Below are 21,738 nucleotides of genomic sequence, written 5' to 3'. Positions count from 1 at the left end.
ACTACTGTACCTGTACTTTTTGATGGGAATTATCTAAGGGAATGAGAATTACTTGCTCTTTGTTGAGCTCTATCCCCACCCCTTTTATTTATAGGATGGATCAGGAGCACAGAAGATGCTGTGGACTATTCAGACATCAGTGAGGTAGCAGAAGATGAAAGTCGAAGATACCAGCAGACGATGGGGAGCTTGCAACCCCTTTGCCACTCAGGTGATTCTTTGGTGTCATCAACAGAGCATTCCAGTGCACTTTCTTGCTGTGTAGTCCAGTTTGTTTCCATGTAGGCTTTCTGCCATTGTTCGTGCTCTGTGTCTTTGTTCTACTTAGCTCCCTTTTTTAGCTCAGTTCTGAACGCTGCTATTTTTTATGTTCTGGGGCAGAGTATGTCACCATACTCAGGCTTTTATTTCTCATACTGGTTAGTCCCAAATTCTTGATGAGTGCCAAGTAAGGATGATAATGCTTTCCTTCTTATCATCTATTTTAGTAGCTACAGTGTTCATGGCACTGTTTTAGATGCTATTTAAACTCTGTCCTCAAGGAAGGATTAAGTCTACAATGTCATATAAATGTATGTATTTATTGGCTCAACTTCTGTTAATCACTCACTACCTATTTGCTGACACAGTGCACTTAATGCTTACTCACAACATATATAAGGTGCTATATTATAGAATCATGTCAGAGTTGGAAGGGGTCTTAGTGATTATTTATTTTAAGTTTTTTTTTTGTGTGTGTGTGTTTTAATCCTTACCCCAGGATATTTTTTCCATGTTTTTGCTTTTCAGAGAGAGTGGAAGGGGGAGGGAGAGAGACAGGCAGACAGAGACATTGATGTGAGAGAGACACATCGACTGGTTGCCCGGGCCGGGGATCGAGCCTACAACCAAACTACATGCCCTTGGCCGGAACTGAACCTGGAACCCTTCAGCAAAACTGGCCAGGGCTGATTATTTATTCTTAACCTCATCATAGGTTTGCAAAACTTGAACTTTGTCAAAAGTTCTACAGTTAGCTAGTGGCAGACGTTGACTAATTCATCAGTTCAGTTTATTAGACATTGAGCACCTGTCATGCACTATAAACTGTGATGGACAGTATGATGCAAAGATAATAAAATCCACTTTCTGACCTTGAGGAGCTCAGTTCTGTGGTATAGAATCTAGGTCATAGTTCATTTTTTCCATAGCCCCACATTACCTCTCGCTGCTTGAAATTTTTATATGAAGTTGCTCATTGCCCACCTCTTTGAATTAGATTTCAGGCTGCTGAGAATTGTAGATAAAACCTTGGTAAATACTTGAACTTAGTTTCTTCAGGGCCAGTTAATGGGTTTGAGTGCTGCTTGTATAAAGAGAGTTAACTGTACCACATGCACAAAAAGTAACCCAGAAAAATAGAAGATACAGGCTTTATCTTCAGGGATATTATCATTTGGGGAAGGTGGGATAAATGAATGGAAAGCAAAATTATTCATCATGAGAAGGCATAAACCAGCTACAAGCTCATGCTTCCATGAGGAGTGTTATATTTATTTTTGAGCTGCCAGAATAGCTAAGTCAAATAGTATAACTTATTTTTGAGCATCCTAACTTAGGCTAAGGGAAAGGTGGTAGCAGTTCTGATTTTCAGAGGATGTACTATTCAGGTTTGGGCTTATTGTCTTGGCTAGGGATGGTAAAGAAGAGGGTAGGTGAGGGTTTCGTAGTTGGGTTTTATGAGTTGACCTGGAAAGGATGATGCTGCATTAGGTAGCTACTCTGGGATGTTCTTTTCTAAGTTCCCTTGTCTTCTGAGGATGCCTTCATCTATGCTCTTAGCTTCTTCCTTCCCTGGCATTCGCCCCTTCACAGCTTGATTTACAGGGGTGTTTCTTTGGAATAATTAGAAGTGGGTGGAGGTCATTAGAAAACGCTTTATGGAGGTGAATTTTAAGTAAAATTTTGAAAGACAAGGTTTGATGGAGAGGAAGCAGCAGGGCATTTTGGTTTGGAAACATGGCTTGTCCAAACATTTGGAAAATAGAAATCAGCGAGTATTGTGTTTGGGGGAGGATTTGACCAGCAGGTTTTCTTGAAACGAATGGGAAACATACTGCCAAATAGCAAGAACCAAGGATAGAGCTATTTGATAGCACCTTTTTGTATGTATTACTTGGGATTTGATACCATAAAGGATTGTGAACCAACAGATTGTTAAGTAAGAGGCAGAGTGGTATAATGAAAAGAAAATGGACTTTGGAAGTCAGCATATCATAGGTTCAAATCTCAATTCCATATTTAGTTTGACCCTGGGAAAGTTGCTCATTCTCTGAGGTTTGGACTTCTCATTTGTAATAATACCACAGTTTTCTTGTCTGCAATAAAGGAGATAGTACCTACCTTATTAATAGGGTTTTCGGGGGAATTTAAGTTCATTATCACGTGGTGTGAAAGTACCTACATAATGCACTGTCACGATAGATCTACCTTAATGTTAGTTGCCTTCCTAAATGAAAAGGAAAAGAAAAAGTGATAGTTGATGCTTTGGGGATTTGGTTAGAAAAAGAGTAAAGGGGCAGAGTTACTTATAGACTGCTCTTGCAGGCTAGATGTAAAGTTATTAAGATCTAGAGTAGAGTGACAATAGCAGAAAATGATAGGCAGGGCCAAGCTTGAGAGTTGCTGATAAAGGATCAGTAGGACTTGGTGAGTAAGGAAATGTGTTGAAAAGAGTACAGGCTCTGTTGTTAAATCAGGCTTAATTTCTGACTTTTTCGCTTAAAACCATATGGTCCTAAGTTGTTTAACTTCTATATCTCAGAATAATTCTACATTGCTGCATTATTGGGATGATTATGGATAAAATAGCTACAAATACCTAGTACGTTATGGGAACTCAATAAATGGAAGTTGTTATAATGACTTTATGATTGATTGGAAAAGGTGTGTTAGGGGTAAGAGATTGATGGAGACAGGAGACTAAAGTTATAAGCTGAGAAAATGAGGATGGAGGTGGTATTGATAGTAACAAGGGATTTTAAAAGAGGTGAAGGGTATTTCAGTGTGATATGAGATGCAGTTGTTGAATATCTGAGTGGGAAGGTTCTTTAGGCAGCAGAACATGCGTTGCAATTGTAGAGGGGGTATATCAGGGCAAGACATAGATTTGGGTTAAATCTGGAAAAGATGATTCTTGAGAAAAGGGAATGGACAGTGTAGAGGAATAAAAACTGTTTAGGACCAAGTATTGAGTGATGTCATTGAAGAGAATAACAAACTGCAGAAGGTAGAAAAAAATGTGTCAAAGACTTGGGAGGTGAGAGGAAAGTCCTGTCTTCAAGGAAACTAACTGATAGAGAATGTTAAATTCAGTTATGAGATTGAGCAGGATGAAAATAAAAAATAAAATAGGATTTGATCAGGAGCCAGGCACAAAGGTTTCAAGCAGTTCTTGGGAGCTCCCTTAACTCCTGTATGAGGTATACATAGTGTTACAGCATTTGGTGTTACAATGTCATCTCTTTCTGAAGGCAGAAGCTGCATCTTCTGTGTGTCCTTAAGGGATTTGTATAGTGCTTCATGTGGTACTTTAAAACCTTGAGTGACAAGGGAGCTCAGGGCTGTTTTCTGACATTCTGGATATTGAGGAGATCCCCTTGGTTTCAGTAGATTATGATGATGATGACTATGATGCTGATTGTGAAGACATTGATTGCAAGTTGATGCCTCCTCCACCTCCACCCCCAGGACCATTAAAGAAGGATAAAGACCAAGATGCTATTATCAGTGGTAAGCAGAGACTGTCTACTTTTATCTAAGGAGCAAGTTCCATTCCTAAGTCCAGGCTTTTGGCACACACATAAAAATTAAGTTGCTGGGAAAGGCTGTAACTTCCAGAAGTGATTCATACAATTTTCAAATTAATGTATTAAAGGGAAGTTTTACTTTTAAAATGTTTGACAGCGGTATTTTAGCATGCATTCAAGAAAATGTTTGGGTCATTGGTTCTCAAATATGCCTGCCCATCAGAATAACTGCAAGTCTTTAAAAAATACATATTTCTGACTCACCCCTGGAAAGTGTGATTCAGAAGATCTGGGTTAGACCCCAGGAATTTCAAAGCATCCCCAGAGTAATTTCTGAAGCAACTGATCTCCATACTTGTATTTGGAAGCTACCTGTTTAGATGATTCTCTTGAAAAGAAATGATTAAATAGGGAAGGCTCCCTATTATGTGTATGAATCATACAGAGCCAACTACCAGATTCAGAGATTTCAAAGGCAGGGTCTTCAGGGATCCTCTCACCTATTTCTGTGTCTGCAGCAGTAGATTGGGAAGAGCAGAGCAGTGTGTTTGATCCTCCTGCATTTTGAGGCTATGTTAATCTAAATTCCTCCTATTAGAGCTTTAAATCATTTCATTTTTCGTCTGCAGGCTAAATAGCATTTGTTCACTTTATGTCATAGATCTTATTCTGTGCTAAATAATCTCATTATCTTGTGGACTAAAAGAATTCTCCAGCTTATGGGTACCTGAACCGGACATAATAAGGCCTGACTGGTATAAAGTGTTATATAATTTTGCTATTGGTCATATTCCTTTAACCTGACATACTTACAGAAAGTAGTAAATGTAGTAATAGTGTTTGTTTTCTCTCATCACAACCCTAGGGCACCAGATACAAGGTGAGTTGGGGATAGTGGGGAGATACTGAGTTGGAATGAATTTTCTGGGTTGCATACTACTAGTAATTTGGGTGCTTGGAACTATATCCCCTGCCACTGAGCCATGCATAGTACCTGGAGTGGGTGTTGGCTGAATTTGAGGAAATATGATCACAGTTACATGCCAAGGGGGTTTTTCTTCCTTGTTGCAGTGTCTGAAGATGGAGAAGGCATCATCTTGCCCTCCATCATTGCCCCTTCCTCTTTGGCCTCAGAGAAAGTGGACTTCAGTAGTTCCTCTGACTCAGAATCTGAGATGGGACCTCAGGAAGCAACACAGGCAGAATGTGAGGATGGAAAGCTGACCCTACCATTGGCTGGGATTATGCAGCATGATGCCACCAAGCTGTTGCCGAGTGTCACAGAACTTTTCCCAGAATTTCGGCCTGGGAAGGTACTTTCTAAGAATACCTACATTGAAAACCACTGACCTAAGTACTGAGTTCTTTGTTAAAATGCTGAATATAGAATGGATAAGATCTAAAGATTTCCCTATTCAATGACATTGTATCGTCTTAAAAAAGTTGTATACATTGTAATATGTGTGATTATCATATAAATTGTCATTGTTGTCTTAAGAGAACTAGTCCCAATTATTAAGGGATACTTCTTTACTTTTAGGATAGATACTATAAATCTGAATTCAGTACTCCTTGATCCCTCCCTGACAGTTGAGTAGACTCCTCAAGGGAATTTCCAGACTCAGACATTGCTATTTTCTATCTGACATTGAGTCTCTGACATAGTAACATGTTCTGTGTTCTAGGTGTTACGCTTCCTACGTCTTTTTGGACCAGGGAAGAATGTCCCCTCTGTTTGGCGGAGTGCTCGGAGAAAGAGGAAAAAAAAGCACCGTGAGCTGATACAGGAAGAGCAGATCCAGGAGGTGGAGTGCTCCGTAGAATCAGAAGTCAACCAGAAGTCTTTGTGGAACTACGACTATGCACCACCACCACCTCCAGAGCAGTGTCTCTCTGATGATGAAGTAGGCAAAATAGAGACCTGGGATTAACACCTACGAGGGGGACAAAAGAGTTCTCCCTAGCTCATGTCTAAATTGGAAATCAGGCAGAGTCCTGTGCTGATTATCTGAATAATCATGAGTTCAATCCCAGTGACTGTCCCTTCTCTATCATAATAGAAAAGTATTGGGGACAGGCAAATGGTAATATACACACTAATGAATAAGGAAGTTTAAATGATAAGCAGTGTGCCATGATATACCTTCATTGTTTGTATTCTGACACCAGTCCTGCTCAAGAATTATCCTTATGGCTCCTCTAGGTTCCCCTCCTGCCTATTAATTCCCTATAGCCGCCTGGCTGGTGTGGCTCAGCAATTGAGCACCAACCTATGATCCAGGAGATCTTGGTTTGATCCCCAGTCAGGGCACATGCCCAAGTGGTGGGCTCAATCCCCAGTAGGGGGCGTGCAGGAGATTGCCGATCAATGACTCACATCATTGATGTTTCTATCTCTCTACCTCTCCCTTCCTCTCTCTGAAATCAGTAAAGATATATTTCTGAAAAAAATTCCCTATAGCCTTAGACATCTGTGATTAGGAAATCCTCCTCCCCTTCTACTTCTTTATGTGTTGCAGATCACAATGATGGCTCCTGTGGAGTCCAAGTTTTCCCAATCTACTGGAGATATAGATAAAGTCACAGATACCAAACCACGAGTGGCTGAGTGGCGTTATGGTCCTGCCCGACTGTGGTATGATATGCTGGGTGTCCCTGAAGATGGCAGTGGGTTTGACTATGGCTTCAAACTGAGAAAGATGGACCATGAACCTGTGATAAAAGGTAGAATTATGGAGGTAAGGAACACTGGTATGTAAGAAAAGAATCAGTGTGCCCATTGCCCTATCAGTTTTACTTTTAAAATGGGAAGATATTGGGTAGGGTTTCTTTGGTGGGAGATTTAAGTGTCTAAGCCTTTTACTTGGTATGGTATATCACCCTGGTAACTAGGCCCCATTGTAAGAATTCTTTTTGTGAAATGAGTGCAATGCTAGACTAGGAGTAGGAGGAGGCAGATATTTCTTCATTATCAGGTTTTTACTCTCAAGTTAAGGACCACATTTGATGTATCTGATGTGGGATTTGGAGTGGGAACTTTGAACAGTGACCAGGGATTTGTTGTCTTTCTCTACTTCTACAGGAGTTAAGGAAACTTGAGGAAAGCAGTGGCACTGATCTTCTGGCCGATGAAAACTTCCTGATGGTGACACAACTGCATTGGGAGGATGATATCATCTGGGACGGGGAGGATGTCAAACACAAAGGAACAAAACCTCAGCGTGCAAGCCTGGCTGGCTGGCTTCCTTCCAGCATGACTAGGAATGCCATGGCTTACAATGTTCAGCAAGGTATGTTTTCTTGCCAGCTGTGCCCAGCAACTGCCCTTCATCTCAGTAATCTTTTTTTGTTTTTAATATGTTTTTATTGATTTTGAGGGAGGAAGGGAGGGGGAGAGATAGAAACATCAATGATGAGAGTCATTGATCGGCTGCCTCCATGCCCCCTACTGGGGATAGAGCCTGCAGCCCGGGGATGTGCCCTGACCGGGAATCAAACCACGATCTGGATCATAGGTCAGTGCTCAACCGTTGAGCCACGCTGACTGGGTTGTATAGTATTCTTATATGGATGTTTTAATAATTTACCAATAATTATTATATTTCTAATATATTTACTACCATTGTTAGCATATTTTACCATATTACTTATTGCCATAATTTAACCAATCCCTTATTAAACATTTGGTCATTCATGTTTTGACTATTACAAAAAATACTGCAGTAAACAATTTTTGTTTGCAACATTTTATTAAAATGAGAAATACATTGTATCTATTAGGTTTCTTTTCAGTAATGTGAGTAACACTTCAGTCACATGATTAGCTCAACTAACCTTTGCTCCTTTTTCTTTTGCTAGAATCATGATTGAAAGGAATATAATTGTTTTGTCTGTTATTGAGTGTTTCTTCTGTTTTGAGTAGGTTTTGCAGCCACCCTGGATGATGACAAGCCTTGGTACTCCATTTTTCCCATTGACAATGAGGATCTGGTATATGGACGCTGGGAGGACAACATCATTTGGGATGCTCAGGCCATGCCCCGGCTGTTGGATCCTCCTGTTTTGACACTTGATCCCAATGATGAGAACCTCATTTTGGGTATGGTACTGTCAGGGGCCAGTGTTACTCCTTCATAATTGACAGCTTGCAGCTAATGTCAAGGAGCAGGAAGAGATCAGAAGTTTTGGGAAGGTTAAGACTAGAAGCTTCTAGGTAGCAGTTTGAGAGAGCAAAGTTATGGTGGTCAGTTTCTAATAACTATTGTTTAGGGAAAACACATCAGGTAAGTAGTACCTTTGAGATGTCAGGAGTATAGCTTGTTTGGTTAGAGTGAATCATGAAGTAGAAATGTTCTGGGGTGGGGTGAGAGATCTGGTTCAGAACTGCAAAGGTATCAGTAGGAAAGGTGAGTCTTCAGGGATAGCAACTTCAGAGTTACTGTTTCATCCTCAGAAATTCCTGATGAGAAGGAAGAGGCTACATCTAACTCCCCCTCCAAGGAGAGTAAAAAGGAATCATCTCTGAAGAAGAGTCGAATTCTCTTAGGGAAAACAGGAGTCATCAAGGAGGAACCACAGCAGGTCTGTGAAGGGAAAGGGGTCTTAGTGTTTAGAAGAACAAAGAAAGGTAATGGAGAAGGGGAATCTGACTAAGGTTTATTTGATGACCTGTCATTAGAACATGTCTCAGCCAGAAGTGAAAGACCCATGGAATCTCTCCAATGATGAATATTACTACCCCAAGCAACAGGGTCTTCGAGGCACCTTTGGAGGAAATATCATCCAGGTAAAAGCATTTTTGTGTGTGGAGGATGGGAATCATTGCTTTGTTCTGATGGGGCATGTGAGTCAACATTGCCTAGACTGGAGTTCGTATTTAATTTGAATTCTTGTATTTTCTGTCTTAGCACTCAATTCCTGCTGTGGAATTACGGCAGCCCTTCTTCCCCACCCATATGGGGCCTATCAAACTCCGGCAGTTCCACCGCCCACCTCTGAAGAAGTACTCCTTTGGGGCCCTATCTCAGCCAGGTCCCCACTCAGTCCAACCCTTGCTAAAGCACATAAAAAAGAAGGCTAAGGTATGATTGAACCCTGGTTAGAAAAAAACAGCTCTAAAAGTCAACATTAAAGTATTAATTGGGGAAATGGACTGGATATTAGATGATATTAGGGAATTATTGTTTATTTTCTCAGATGCGATAGAATGTTGTCGGTATTTAGGAGAATATCCTTATTCTTAGGAGATGCATGTGAAAATACTTAAGCGTGAAGTGTCATGATGACTGCAGCTTTCAAAAATGGTTCAGCAAAATCTATAGAGAGATAGTTACAGGTAAAACATGGTCAAAATATAAACATTTCTATCTAGGATGTGGGATAATGAATGTTGATGTGTTTGAAAATTTTTTGCAATGAAATTGAAGAAAAGGCAAGGTAAAACTTTTTGGTGTCATTGTCTTGGAATGAACAGCATCAATGTGTAGTTATTGTCCTATGAGCAGCTGGACTGTATTCTCTTTGTTCTGGGCAGATGAGAGAACAAGAGAGGCAAGCTTCAGGTGGTGGAGAGATGTTCTTTATGCGCACACCTCAGGACCTCACAGGCAAAGATGGAGATCTTATTCTAGCAGAATACAGTGAGGAAAATGGACCATTAATGATGCAGGTTGGCATGGCAACCAAGATAAAAAACTATTATAAACGGGTAAGTCTCTGCTCATAAAACCTTGATTAATATATAGCTGTAGTTAGGTATCCAGCGATAATTTGTGAACATGCGTTTGGACTTTTTCACACTAAATTTCTTGGGAGAAAGGAATGGTATCTTTTTTTGTAGTTTGTAATTTTAGTAAAACACCATGCTCATGGATTATTTTGTGTAGGCTTATTGATTATATTCTGTGGTAGTAACTGGGTCTGGGTCTGCTGTTTTCCTTATAGAAACCAGGAAAAGATCCTGGAGCCCCAGATTGTAAATATGGAGAAACTGTTTACTGTCATACGTCTCCTTTCCTGGGCTCTCTCCATCCTGGCCAGTTGCTGCAGGTGAGGAATTCTTTTCTGTTATAATTCTTTCCTAAGGAAATTTATAGATGAGTAGCTAGTCAGCTCAGAATGGAGCAATTTTAGTTGATTGAGATACTATTCATACACTAAGTATGGGGAAGATCATTATCATCCCCCAAATTTTTTTTGATTTTTTTATTAAAATTGGCTTTGGCTGGCCGGCGTGGCTCAGTGGTTGAGCATCAACCTATGATCCAGGAGATTGAGGTTCGATTCTTGGTCAGGGAACACGCCCGGGTTGCCAACTCAATCCCTAGTAGGGAGCGTGCAGGAGGCAGCCAATCAGTAACTCTCATCATTGATGTTTCTATCTCTCTCCCCCTCTCCCTTCCCTCTGAAATCAATAAAGACATTTAAAAAAATAATAAAACTGACACTTAATTATGTTATTCATAATCTAAACTTAAAATAGTTCTTTGAAAAGCCACACTGGGTAAGAATTCCAGAAGCATTTGGGTGGCTAGCGAAGTCAACCTTGGATTGACTGTAGTTAATTTTGACTTGTATGTGTAAAGGTGGCATGTTTTGATTGTATTAGTTGTCTTTTTTTTTATTGAATCACACCTGAGCCATAATAAAGTGTTGTTTTATTAACTCCTTTTTTCTGATGGATGTAGAGAGGCCCTCTGGTAACCTAGCTGTTACATATTAAGGGGAAGTATGATGTGAGGAAATCTCTAGCACTTTCCTTTTTTCCTCTCCATTTTTCTTAGCAACCTTAACCACTTTCCCTCCCTTGTACCGAGTTTATTTCATTATTACTATCACTTATTTTTGTAAAGCATCTGCAAAGTCTTTTTTTCTTGATTCTTTATATCTATAGTCCATTTCCCACCATATTTTGGGTACTGTTTTTATATTGTTCCTGGCATTCCTACCCTGTAACTTGCTTTTGAGATTTTCTACCCATCCACCCCCTTCATTTGTGGCTACTTTTGTAGTTTCTTAAAGATACTTTTTTACTTTCTGTAATTTTTTCTCTCTACATTTCACATTTAGATTTTTTTTTTTTAACAACCATATATTGAAGCTCTTCTTTCTGTCCATTTTTCTGATTTTCTGAGAAGTCTTTCCTTAGAATCACAGGCTGCTTGTAACAGGTAATCCCCATCTGGCTGGTACTTAAACAAGCTCAAGTGTTTTTATCTTATGCATTCAATGTCTTCTCTAGCACACTTTCTACTTCATTAGTTGTTTTTTTAAGAATTTTATTTAACAAATGTTTTGACCTCACCTGTATTATGTCAGGGTCTATGCTGGGGTCTAGGGTAGCTAGTATAGTACTTGTTAGTTTTTGAAGTGATTTTCATATATAATTTTCATAGCAATCTGGCGAGGTGTTAGGCATTTCAGGGATCTTAGTTTTGTATATGAGGAAAATTAAGCTCAGAGATACTAACTTATCTGACATCATGCAAGTGAATAATAGCAGAACAGTCAATGTCATTTGAGTCCATATCCTTTAGTTTCCCTACTACTTACTCTTTAAAATAGCCAGTGAGGGAAAATTATCTCTCTAATCCCATTTGGTAGTCCATATTATAATTTGTTTATATTACTGGATGGATGGAATAATGGGGATGGAGAGAGGAAGTTACTGTGATTTTCCTTTATCATTAGTTGACTAAATTTCCTAGGGTTTCTATATATATTTAGAAACTTGTGTTTTTACTTTCCTTAGGCATTTGAGAACAATCTTTTTCGTGCCCCAATTTATCTTCATAAGATGCCAGAAACTGATTTCCTTATCATTCGGACAAGGCAAGGTTACTACATTCGGGAATTAGTGGATATCTTTGTGGTTGGCCAGCAGTGCCCCTTGTTTGAAGTTCCTGGGCCCAACTCCAAAAGGGCCAATACACATATTCGAGACTTTCTCCAGGTAAGAAAGAGAGGATAGGGAGGGGATCAGGATACACATAAAAGGGTATGTGTATTGGGGGGCACATTAGGAAAGATCAAAACACATAGGGGCTTAGCAGGGGGAGGGGCCCTGGTGACTTTTATCTTTTACTTTGCCACATAAAAAAAAATTGGTTTATTGGGCAGGTTTTTATTTACCGCCTCTTCTGGAAGAGTACAGATCGACCACGGCGGATCCGAATGGAAGATATAAAAAAAGCCTTTCCTTCTCATTCAGAAAGCAGCATCCGGAAGAGGCTAAAGCTCTGCGCTGACTTCAAACGTACAGGTCATCAGTTGTGACTGATTATTTGTCCTTTCTGCCTCTTTCCAAGAAAAGGAATTATGGCTTTCAGTTAAAGGATAAGGATACAGCTAATAAAATAGAAATTTATAGTCATCAAAAAGAGGAGGTAGCAGATCTTTCACTTATGGAAGCTGTGATTGCATTTTGATTTTTCCTGTCAGGAAATTAAAAATGGTGGGTGTCTTATATGAGATGTAGGAAACCTAGCAGCAGGGATTTTCTTGGCTAGTCAGGTTAACTGTGGCTAGACCTGGTACCTTCTAGGATGTTGCCTGGTTCAGTCTTGGTTTGCTATCTCTTGCTGTCAATAAAAGGGCGTTTGGAAATCAGAACAGTCTCATTCTATCTTTTCTAGGGATGGACTCAAATTGGTGGGTGCTGAAGTCTGATTTTCGTTTACCAACCGAAGAGGAGATCAGAGCTATGGTGTCTCCAGAGCAGTGCTGTGCTTATTATAGCATGATAGCTGCAGAGCAGCGACTAAAGGTGAATATCTTCCTCTTGGGCACTGCCTTTGCCTGTGGGTTTTTTCCGAGATGAGGATAAAGACTATTCTCACTGGTTTAGAAATGATGGTTACTAGATTATTACCAGTTATTTAAAAATTCTAGCTGTATGAGGTACATCGGTTCTGGGGAAAACTACAGTATAGCTAAATATCAGTGGGAAGGTTTAATGAGGGACTTAGGGCAGATTGTTTTGCCTTGAAAACGGTTGCTCATCCATTGGGTGGCGACTTCTAAACTGTTCTTTACAAGACAGGTATGTAAGCAGGGAAAGTACCTCTCAGGTGTTTTCCACAGCTTTCCAGGTGGACTGAGATTATGGTGGTATTGCACATGTGTTTTAAATAAGCACAGTATCCTTATCAGGCCAAAATATGAAAGATCTAGCTAAGGGTGTAGAATGGTGATAGATACAGCAAAAACTACAAAATCTATTCTGTATGCAAAAATGTGCTTTGATATTCTGTACTCTATATTCAGTGAAACTTGTGTTTCTAATTTATTGATTGATTTATGAGTGGAATTGTCCTCTTCCAGGATGCTGGCTATGGCGAGAAGTCGTTTTTTGCTCCAGAAGAAGAAAATGAAGAAGATTTCCAGATGAAGATTGATGATGAGGTAAAGCTTTACACTAATTTTTATTAGTACATCTCATTTATCCTTTTAAAAAACCAACTTTATTGAGATATGATTGACATTGAATAAACAGCACATATTTAAAGTGTAGTATTTGTTGTTTTAATGTATGTTTATGTCTATGAAATCCTCATGACGAGTGTTGTCACCCCCAAAAGTTTCTTAGTGACCCTTTGAAATCCCTTTCTCTTATCTCCACCATCCCTGTACCCTGACAACTATTGATCTGCTTTCTGTCACTATAGTTTTCATTTTCTAGAATTTAGATAAATGGAGTTACATAGCATGCACCCTTTTTTTTTAAATTGTGGCAAAATATTCATCATATAAAATTTACCATCTTAATCTAAGTGTACAGTTCAGAAGTGTTAGTACATTTACATTGGGGTTTGTTTTTTTTCGTGTTGTTTTTTTTTTTTTTTTTAATATATCTTTATTGATTTCAGAGAGAGGAAAGGAGAGGGGGAGAGAGAGATAGAAACATCAATGATGAGAGAGTCATTGATCGGCTGCCTCCTGCACGCCCCTGACTGGGGATTGAGCCCGCAACCCGGGCATGTGCCCTGACCAGGAATCGAACCCCGATCGCCTGGATCTTAGGTCGATGCTCAACCGCTGAGCCACGGCCAGCCAGGCAATTTATGTTGTTGTACAACCAATCTCCAGAACTTTTTTTTCTTTTAAAAGAATAGTTTATTGATTTTTAGAGAGGAAGAGAGAGAAAAGTCTATTGGTTGCCTCTCCCTCACGTGTCCCGACCGGGCCGGGGATTGAGCCTGTAACCGAGGTACGTGCCCTTGAGATCCTTCAGTCCATGGGCTGACGCTCTAACCACTGAGCCAAACTGGCTAGTGCCGTACAGTACTTGTTTTTATGAGACTGGTTTATTTCCTGTAGTATAGTATCCTCAAGATTTGTATGTGTTGTAACATGTGTCAGAGTTCTTTTTCTTTTTAAGGCTAAATAATGTTCCATTGTATGTATATAGCATATTTTGTTACGGTATTCACCCATTGATGGATGTGTGTTTCCATCTCTTGGCTACTGTGAATAGTGCTGCTATGAACATGGGTGTGCATATATCTATTCAAGACCTGCTTTCTATTCTTTTGCATATATACCGAGAAGTAGGATTACTGGGTCATGTGGCAGTTCTATTTTAGTTTTTTGAGGAATATCCATACTGTTTTTCAAAGCATCTATACCATTTTACATTCCTTCCAATGGTATGTAAGAGTTTTAGTTATTTCACACATTTGCCAGTACTTGTTATTTGTTGTTTGTTTGTTTGATAGTAGCCATCCTAAAGGGTGTGAGGTGGTATCTCATTGGGGTTTTGATTTGCATTTTCCTAATTAGTGACGTTGAGCATCTTTTCATGTGCTTGTTGGCCATTTGTATATCTTGTGAGAAGTGTCTATTCAAGTCCTTTGCCCATTTTTTTGTTGTTGAGTTGTAGGAGTTTTTTTTAAATTGATTTTTAGAGAGAGAGGAAGGGAGAGAGAAAAGCATCAATGCGAGAGAGAAACATTGATTGCTTGCTTCCCATACACGTCCCCACCAGGCATCAAACTTGCAACCTGGGTATGTGCCTTGACCAGGAATCAAACCTGTGAGCTTTTGGTGTATGGGATGATGTTCCTTCCAGCTGAGCCACACCAGCCAGGGCTAGGAGCTCTGGATATTAACCTCTCAATAGATGTGAGGCACAGATATTTTCTTCTATTCTGTAGGTTGTCTTTTCACTCTGTTGTGTCCTTTGATGCAGAGATTTTTTTTTTCAAATTTTGATGTCCATTTTATCTAATTTTACTTTTGTTGCATATCTAAGAAATGATTGCCAAATCCAGTATCACGAAGCATTCTCCTTGTGTTTTCTTTTAAGAGTTTTATATTTTTAGTTCTTATGTTTAGGTCTTTGATTCATTTTGAGTTAAATTTTTTTATGTTATAAGGTAAAGGTTTAACTTCATTATTTTGCATGGGGATATTCTGTTTCCCCAGCACCATTTGTTGAAAGTATGTATTCTTTCTGTCTTCTTTAAATTTATAGTTACGTTGAGATTCATGCAAGCTGTGTGTACTGATAGTTTGTTCCTTTTTATTGCTGCATAGTATTTCAAAGTATGGATGTACCATATTTTGTTTAATAACCCATGGGAAAGACATTTTGGTTGATCCCAGTTTTTGGCTATTATGAACAAAGCTGCTGTTATATTCACGTGTAAATATTTGTATGGACTTAATGTTTCCTTTTTTCTTGTGGGATTGCTGTATCATGTGGTAATTCTATGTTTAACTTTTGAAAGAACTGCCAGGCTGTTTTCCACAGTGGCTGCACCATTTTACATTCCTTCCACCATTGTATTTGAGTTGTAGTTTCTCTACATCCTTGTCAACACTTGTTATTTTCCATGTTTTTTTTATGTCCCCCCCCCAGAGTGTGAAGTGGTCTTTCATTGTAGTCTTAATTTATATTTCTCTAATGGGAAAGGATGCTGAGCTTCTTTTCATCTGCTTATTTATCATCCATATATCTTCTTTGGTCAAGTGTTCATCTCTTTAGCCCATTTTTATTTTTAATTAGTTTGTTTTATTATCATTATTTATTTTTGAAAGTTTTTCATGTATTCTAGGTCTGAGTCTTTTATCAGGTATGTGATTTGCAAAGATTTTCTTCTGGTCTGTGACTCTTCTTTTTTTAAAATTTTTAAAAAATTTATTGATTTGAGAGAGAGACAGAGAGAGATCGATTTATTGTTCCACTTATTTATGCATTCATTGGTTGATTCTTGTATGTGCCCTGACCGGGGATCGAACCTGCAACCTTGGCATATCGGGACAACACTCCAACCAACTGAGCTACCTGGAAAGGGCCTGTGGCTCTTCTTTTAATTGTCTTAACAGTGTCTTATGAAGAGCAGAAGTCCAACTTGTCAGTCTTCTCTGTTGCTCCTGGGTTTGGTGTTATATCTGAGAAAGGTCCCAAAGATTTTGTCTTGTGTTTTGTTTTAAAAGTTTTATTGTTTTCGATCTTACGTTTAGATCCATTTTGAATTAATTTTTGTATAGCTAGGGTACGTGGTATAGATTAAGGTTCTTTTTTGCATATGAATGAATGTCCAATAATTCTAGCACCATTTGTTAAAAAGTTGAATGATCTTTTAAAAGGAAAATTTGATCATATCACTTTCTTGCCCAAAGACATCCTTTGGAGCCTTTTTTCCTTTTAGGAAAAAGTCTTTAACATGATTTACAAGGATCTATATGACTTGGGTCATGTATATAACTCTAACCTCCTCTCACCTTCTGTCATTGCCCATCTTGTACGCTAAGCTGCAAACATATTAAAACTCGGCCTGTTTCCTAAATTTCTTTCTGTTATAACTACTCTTCCCTCTGCCTAGAATATTTTCTCTCCACTCTTCTACCATCTGACCTTCATCTACAAGTTACATTCTCTTGGAAGCTTTCCCTAACTCTTGCCCTCACTCTCACCCTTCATTCAGATTGGATCATCATCCTCCCCTTCTTTGTGTACACATAGTACTTTTTTCTTTCCTATCATGACACTGATCATGCGATGCTGAATTTGGTTGGTTGATTGCCTCTTCCTCACTAATATGAGGTCCATGAAAAAGTAGGGCTTGCATATGGTAGATAGTCAATCAGCCAACTGAGTGAGTGATTGTAAATTAGGTGAGACAGAATGAGTAAAGAAGCATTGGAGTGAAAAATGACTGGATGTCTAAGAATTTCAGAGATTAAAAATTCTGTTGAATGGCCTTTAAGACTGAATCTTGAATAGAGAATTGGCCACTTTTTAGTTAATCGTGTACTCCTGACCTGTGTAGACAAGCACATTCCCCTTGTCTTAATTCCCTGATTATTTTGTGGGGTTGGTAAGCACTATTTAGGGTCCCAGGAGAGGACAGGCCTTTTTGACTGAAACAATGGCAGAGGTGGAATGGACTTTGGTTTAGTGCTGCTGGGGTTGGGGTCAGTGCTTTGTAAAGCAAGCATGCTTATCATCTGATTATGAGACTATATAGGTCACTCTAAAGTCATTTGATCAATCAGACAATCAAATGAAATCACCAGTATAACTCACCTCTTTGCACATCATGAAGGGGTGTGGGCAACACTGTCTGAAAAGCCCAAGGGGATATGGTGCTGAAAGGGTATCACTGTTTCGTGTATTTCTTGTCTTACTGTCTGAGATCTTGACCTCTATTTAATAACAAGATTTAAGTGCCAAAGGAAAGAATAACAGCAAGCTAGTACTGGGTAGTGCTATATAACTATTGAACTTTGTAGACAGTTTAAGAAAGCATCAAGTTGTACGTTATTGTAGTCATTCCAACCATCTAAGTATGACTAGACATACAGCAAAGGTTCCTGCAGCCTTCAGGATCTTTTTCTTTACCTCAGGTTCGCACTGCTCCTTGGAACACCACAAGGGCCTTCATTGCTGCCATGAAGGGCAAGTGTCTCTTGGAGGTGACTGGGGTGGCAGATCCCACAGGGTGTGGTGAAGGATTTTCCTATGTGAAGATTCCAAACAAACCAACACAGCAGAAGGTGAGATTGAATTTCTAGAAGGTGAAAATAAGGGAGGAGGAAATGGAGATTAAGTAGTGGAGATGAATGGGATGGAGGACCTGGAAAGCAGTTAAGTTGACAGGATGAACTTAGATCCTAGTATAAGGAGTTAAACTTACTGGAATTCTTACCTGTTTTGTTTTTGAGGTAGGATGATAAGGAGCCTCAGCCAGTGAAGAAGACAGTGACAGGAACAGATGCAGACCTCCGTCGTCTCTCTCTGAAAAATGCCAAGCAACTTCTGCGTAAATTTGGCGTGCCTGAGGAAGAGGTGGGTGTGGAGGAGGAAACTTAAATGCTCCTAGGGGCTTTGTATGAAGAGGGAGAAGCTAGGAGGCAGAAGTAAGGAACTATCTGAAGAATTTTGTGGTGTAGGTTGTAGCAGACTGGATCTTGGATACTTTTTCAGGAGTTAACTTTCCCAAAGCTTTCTGTTTAACCTGCTTCGAGTGAATTTTTTTGTCTACCCATCTCTGTGCCTTGGTTTGTTCTATGAGATTCCTGAATGATGTGTGTATGTATGTGTGTGTGTGTGTATGTCTGTCTCTCTTGTAGATTAAAAAATTGTCCCGCTGGGAAGTGATCGATGTGGTACGCACAATGTCAACAGAACAGGCCCGCTCTGGGGAAGGGCCAATGAGTAAATTTGCCCGTGGATCAAGGTTTTCTGTGGCTGAGCATCAAGAACGTTACAAAGAGGAATGTCAACGCATCTTTGACCTACAGAACAAGTATGTTGTTTTAGTGCTGCAGAAAATCCAAGCTGGAAGGGGGATGGGACAGACACTCATTATTTTATAATGAATAAGAGGTCACCTAATACTGTGACTTAGGTAGTCAAGTATCTGAGATTTCAGTGTGGTATCTGTTCAAAATACTGCTAGAGTACCTACCCCCTTCAAAGCAATTTGGCAAAGATTTTGAATGGCAAGACGTGCTAGGTTTGAGCTTTGGTTCCATGGCAACCTTTGTGGTCTACTTGGGCCTGGCAGCAGCCACAAATGTGATAGGGGACAGGTGTGCTTTTTCTGAAGGCTTACTGGTGAGAAGATGGTAATGCTCTATTAAAAATGAGCAATGTGCTGATTTGTTTATTGGGCTTTCTCCAGGAATCCTGAATATGAAATGCTCTAACTACTTCATATTTCAAACTTGCCTTGTTGACTGAATGTCTTGGTAAATTTCGTAAAGTTTTTCTCGTAGGGTCCCATGTCTTCAGTGGATATTGAGTATTCCTTTTTAAAGTTGATTTTCCAATTTCCTACTCTTGCCTAAAACTGTATTTGTTCAGCTGTATACATTTTCATATTTAACCTCGTTTTAGTTTAACATTTTTTTCTCTTTTTAGGGTTTTGTCATCAACTGAAGTCTTATCAACTGACACAGATAGCAGCTCAGCTGAAGACAGTGACTTTGAAGAAATGGGAAAGAATATTGAGAACATGTTGCAGAATAAGAAAACCAGCTCTCAGCTGTCACGTGAACGGGAGGAGCAGGAGCGGAAGGAACTACAGCGGATGCTACTGGGTGAGGGTAGTGGCTTCATAGACAAAAAAGAGAAGGATAGGAAAAGTATAAGTAACGTCAGACTAATAACTGAGGCAAAACCAGAGGCAGAAGTAGTAGGGGATAAGTGTAGAAAAGCCTGTGGATGAGGTAGAGATTACAGAAAACGACTAGGTTTGTCTGTGGGACACAAATTGAAGAGATACTGCTAATCTACTAATTACTTCTGTCTGTGCCAGGCCTGGCCAAACCAGAGCTATCAGTGTTGTCCATCAAGTGAGCTTTCTGGGCATTTATCCTAGAGGGTAAGGGTTTTTAATAAAGAATCATGGATGCCTGGCCAGGCGTGGCTCAATGGTTAAGCATCGACCTAGGATCCAGGCGATCAGGGTTCGATTCCCGGTCAGGGCACATGCCCGGGTTGCGGGCTGCAGCCGATCAATGACTCTCTCATCATTGATGTTTCTATCTCTCTCTCCCTCTCCTCTCCTCTCTCTGAAATCAATAAAGATATTTAAAAAAAAAAAAAATTAAAAAAAAAGAATCCATGGATGAATCCTCTGAAATTACATGTAAAATTCTGTGCAAATGTGCCTTTTCTGAGGAGAAGATCCATGGCTTTCAGAAGATTCTCAAAGGAGTTTTAGATCCTAGAAAGGGTTAAAAATAACCAACCAAAAATTGCAGAAGTTGAAGGTGAGGATGAGAAAGGCCTGAACTGGTTTGGGTTACGGACACGGAATGAAAAGAGGAGAAAAACAAAGGTGACCTTAAGATTTCACTCTAGGCTTGCTTGAAAGATGGTGGTACCATTGATTAAAGTGGTACATATCAAAGAAAGAAGCAGTATTAAGAAGGGAAGGTATAGCCTGGCTGGGTGTTGCTCAGCTGTTGAGCATTGGCCTAGGATCCAGGGGATCACGGTTCTATTCCCAGTCAGGGCACATACCTGGGTTGCGGGCTCGATCCCCAGTCGGGGGTGTGCAGGAAGCAGCCGATCAGTGATGACTCTCTCATCATTGATGTTTCTATCTCTCTCTCCCCCTCTCTGAAATAAATTAAGATATATTAAAAAAAAAAAGGGGGAAGGTGTAATGTATGGAATTTGAGGTCCCCATGACATTTCCCAGTATGGGTGTCAAACAAGCAATGGAAAACTTGGATTGTAGATTCTGAGAGAGAGGATAAAGGCTAAAGATGGAGGTTTAAATGACTATTCTCACTCTTAGTAGTCTTTGTTTCCTTCTATTTGTAAAAGCTTTGTGTAATTTTGTTATTCTTACTACTTTGTAAAGATGTGATAAAGCCTTTTCACCAGTGCTTCCTGGACCAGCAGTATCTACATCACATGAGAGCTTGTTAGAAATGCAGAATCTTAGGCCTTATCCCAACCCTTCTGAATTAGAAACTGTGTTTTAACAAGATCCTCAGGTGATTCTTATTCATTCATATTAAAGTTTTAGAAGCATACTCTAGGGCCTTAAGACTCGATTTGTTTCTGTGGTGACATTTTTTCCCGTGGGTACTTGGGTGTTTTTCTTTGTGCTCAATCAACTACTTCCTGCTTGGACTTTTCCTCTTGCGCTGTTGCTCAGAGGAATCAGTATAGCTAGTGCTTTTCTGTCCCCTATAACAAATATGTAGTTCTTTGAAATCCTTTCAGAGCTTTGTACTTATAAAAATGGGAACATTGGCAGTGGTAATATGAAGTCAGGAAAGGACAAATCAGTATGTTTGGGGGATGGTGGAGACTATTACACTTTCTCTAGAACCATAGTTTTGTGGCATGTTGACCTTCGAGGTTTTCACTCAACCCCAAGAAAATGGCCATTTGGGTGGTAGGGGGAATGTGTGGAAATCTTTTTCTGCCTTGCAGCAGCAGGTTCAGCAGCGGCAGGAAACAATCACAGAGATGATGACACGGCTTCTGTGACTAGCCTTAACTCTTCTGCCACTGGCCGTTGTCTCAAGATTTATCGTACGTTTCGAGATGAAGAGGGGAAAGAGTATGTTCGCTGTGAGACAGTTCGAAAGCCAGCTGTCATAGACGCCTATGTGCGCATACGGACCACAAAAGATGAGGAGTTCATGTGAGTTTGTCTCACTACTTTCCACTGTGATTAAGAATGATAATGGTGGGGAATGGGAGTAAGGGTGGGTGCTTGAGTTTTGGTGACAGGCTTCTGCATAGTTGTTCCTGGAAGTCCACTAATAGGGAGCCATCTTGCTTTTTAGATCTTTGGGTTTGAGTAGAGCCAAATCACAGGGAGAATTCCAAATTTGCCACAAAACAAAGACATTTTTTCAGTTCTACCTGGGTCCTTTGCATTTTGGTTAGTTGGTTGGCTGGCAGAAATCTTAGGGATTACTCTCATTCTGAGAGAGGTGCCATTCTGCAATTGAAAGGCTATGAGTTGGGGAG

General features: G+C 39.8%; 1 protein-coding gene across 5 annotated transcripts in view; it reads left to right on the top strand.

Moving 5' to 3' along the window:
- Nucleotides 1-21,738, top strand: part of TAF1 (TATA-box binding protein associated factor 1) — a 64,399-nt gene that overhangs the window by 1,339 nt on the left and 41,322 nt on the right. For 3 of the 5 annotated variants that reach the window (XM_016207400.2, XM_016207396.2, XM_016207402.2), the window contains 21 exons: nt 95-211; nt 3,652-3,771; nt 4,860-5,101; nt 5,474-5,692; nt 6,308-6,526; nt 6,871-7,078; nt 7,711-7,887; nt 8,242-8,369; nt 8,467-8,574; nt 8,696-8,869; nt 9,322-9,495; nt 9,732-9,836; nt 11,539-11,739; nt 11,907-12,048; nt 12,422-12,552; nt 13,110-13,190; nt 17,640-17,789; nt 17,962-18,081; nt 18,366-18,541; nt 19,159-19,337; nt 21,193-21,406. In XM_016207400.2, the coding sequence (XP_016062886.1) occupies nt 95-211; nt 3,652-3,771; nt 4,860-5,101; nt 5,474-5,692; nt 6,308-6,526; nt 6,871-7,078; nt 7,711-7,887; nt 8,242-8,369; nt 8,467-8,574; nt 8,696-8,869; nt 9,322-9,495; nt 9,732-9,836; nt 11,539-11,739; nt 11,907-12,048; nt 12,422-12,552; nt 13,110-13,190; nt 17,640-17,789; nt 17,962-18,081; nt 18,366-18,541; nt 19,159-19,337; nt 21,193-21,406 (3,385 nt within the window). The remainder of the gene's footprint in view (nt 1-94; nt 212-3,651; nt 3,772-4,859; nt 5,102-5,473; nt 5,693-6,307; nt 6,527-6,870; nt 7,079-7,710; nt 7,888-8,241; nt 8,370-8,466; nt 8,575-8,695; nt 8,870-9,321; nt 9,496-9,731; nt 9,837-11,538; nt 11,740-11,906; nt 12,049-12,421; nt 12,553-13,109; nt 13,191-17,639; nt 17,790-17,961; nt 18,082-18,365; nt 18,542-19,158; nt 19,338-21,192; nt 21,407-21,738) is intronic. The other 2 variants (XM_016207399.2, XM_016207398.2) reach the window with 2 other exon arrangements.

This window comes from Miniopterus natalensis, chromosome X (assembly GCF_054644295.1).
Source record: "Miniopterus natalensis isolate mMinNat1 chromosome X, mMinNat1.hap1, whole genome shotgun sequence".
Taxonomy (NCBI): Eukaryota; Metazoa; Chordata; class Mammalia; order Chiroptera; family Miniopteridae; genus Miniopterus; species Miniopterus natalensis.
Note: the sequence above shows the minus strand (reverse complement) of the source record. Positions and strands in the feature narration are given on the sequence as shown.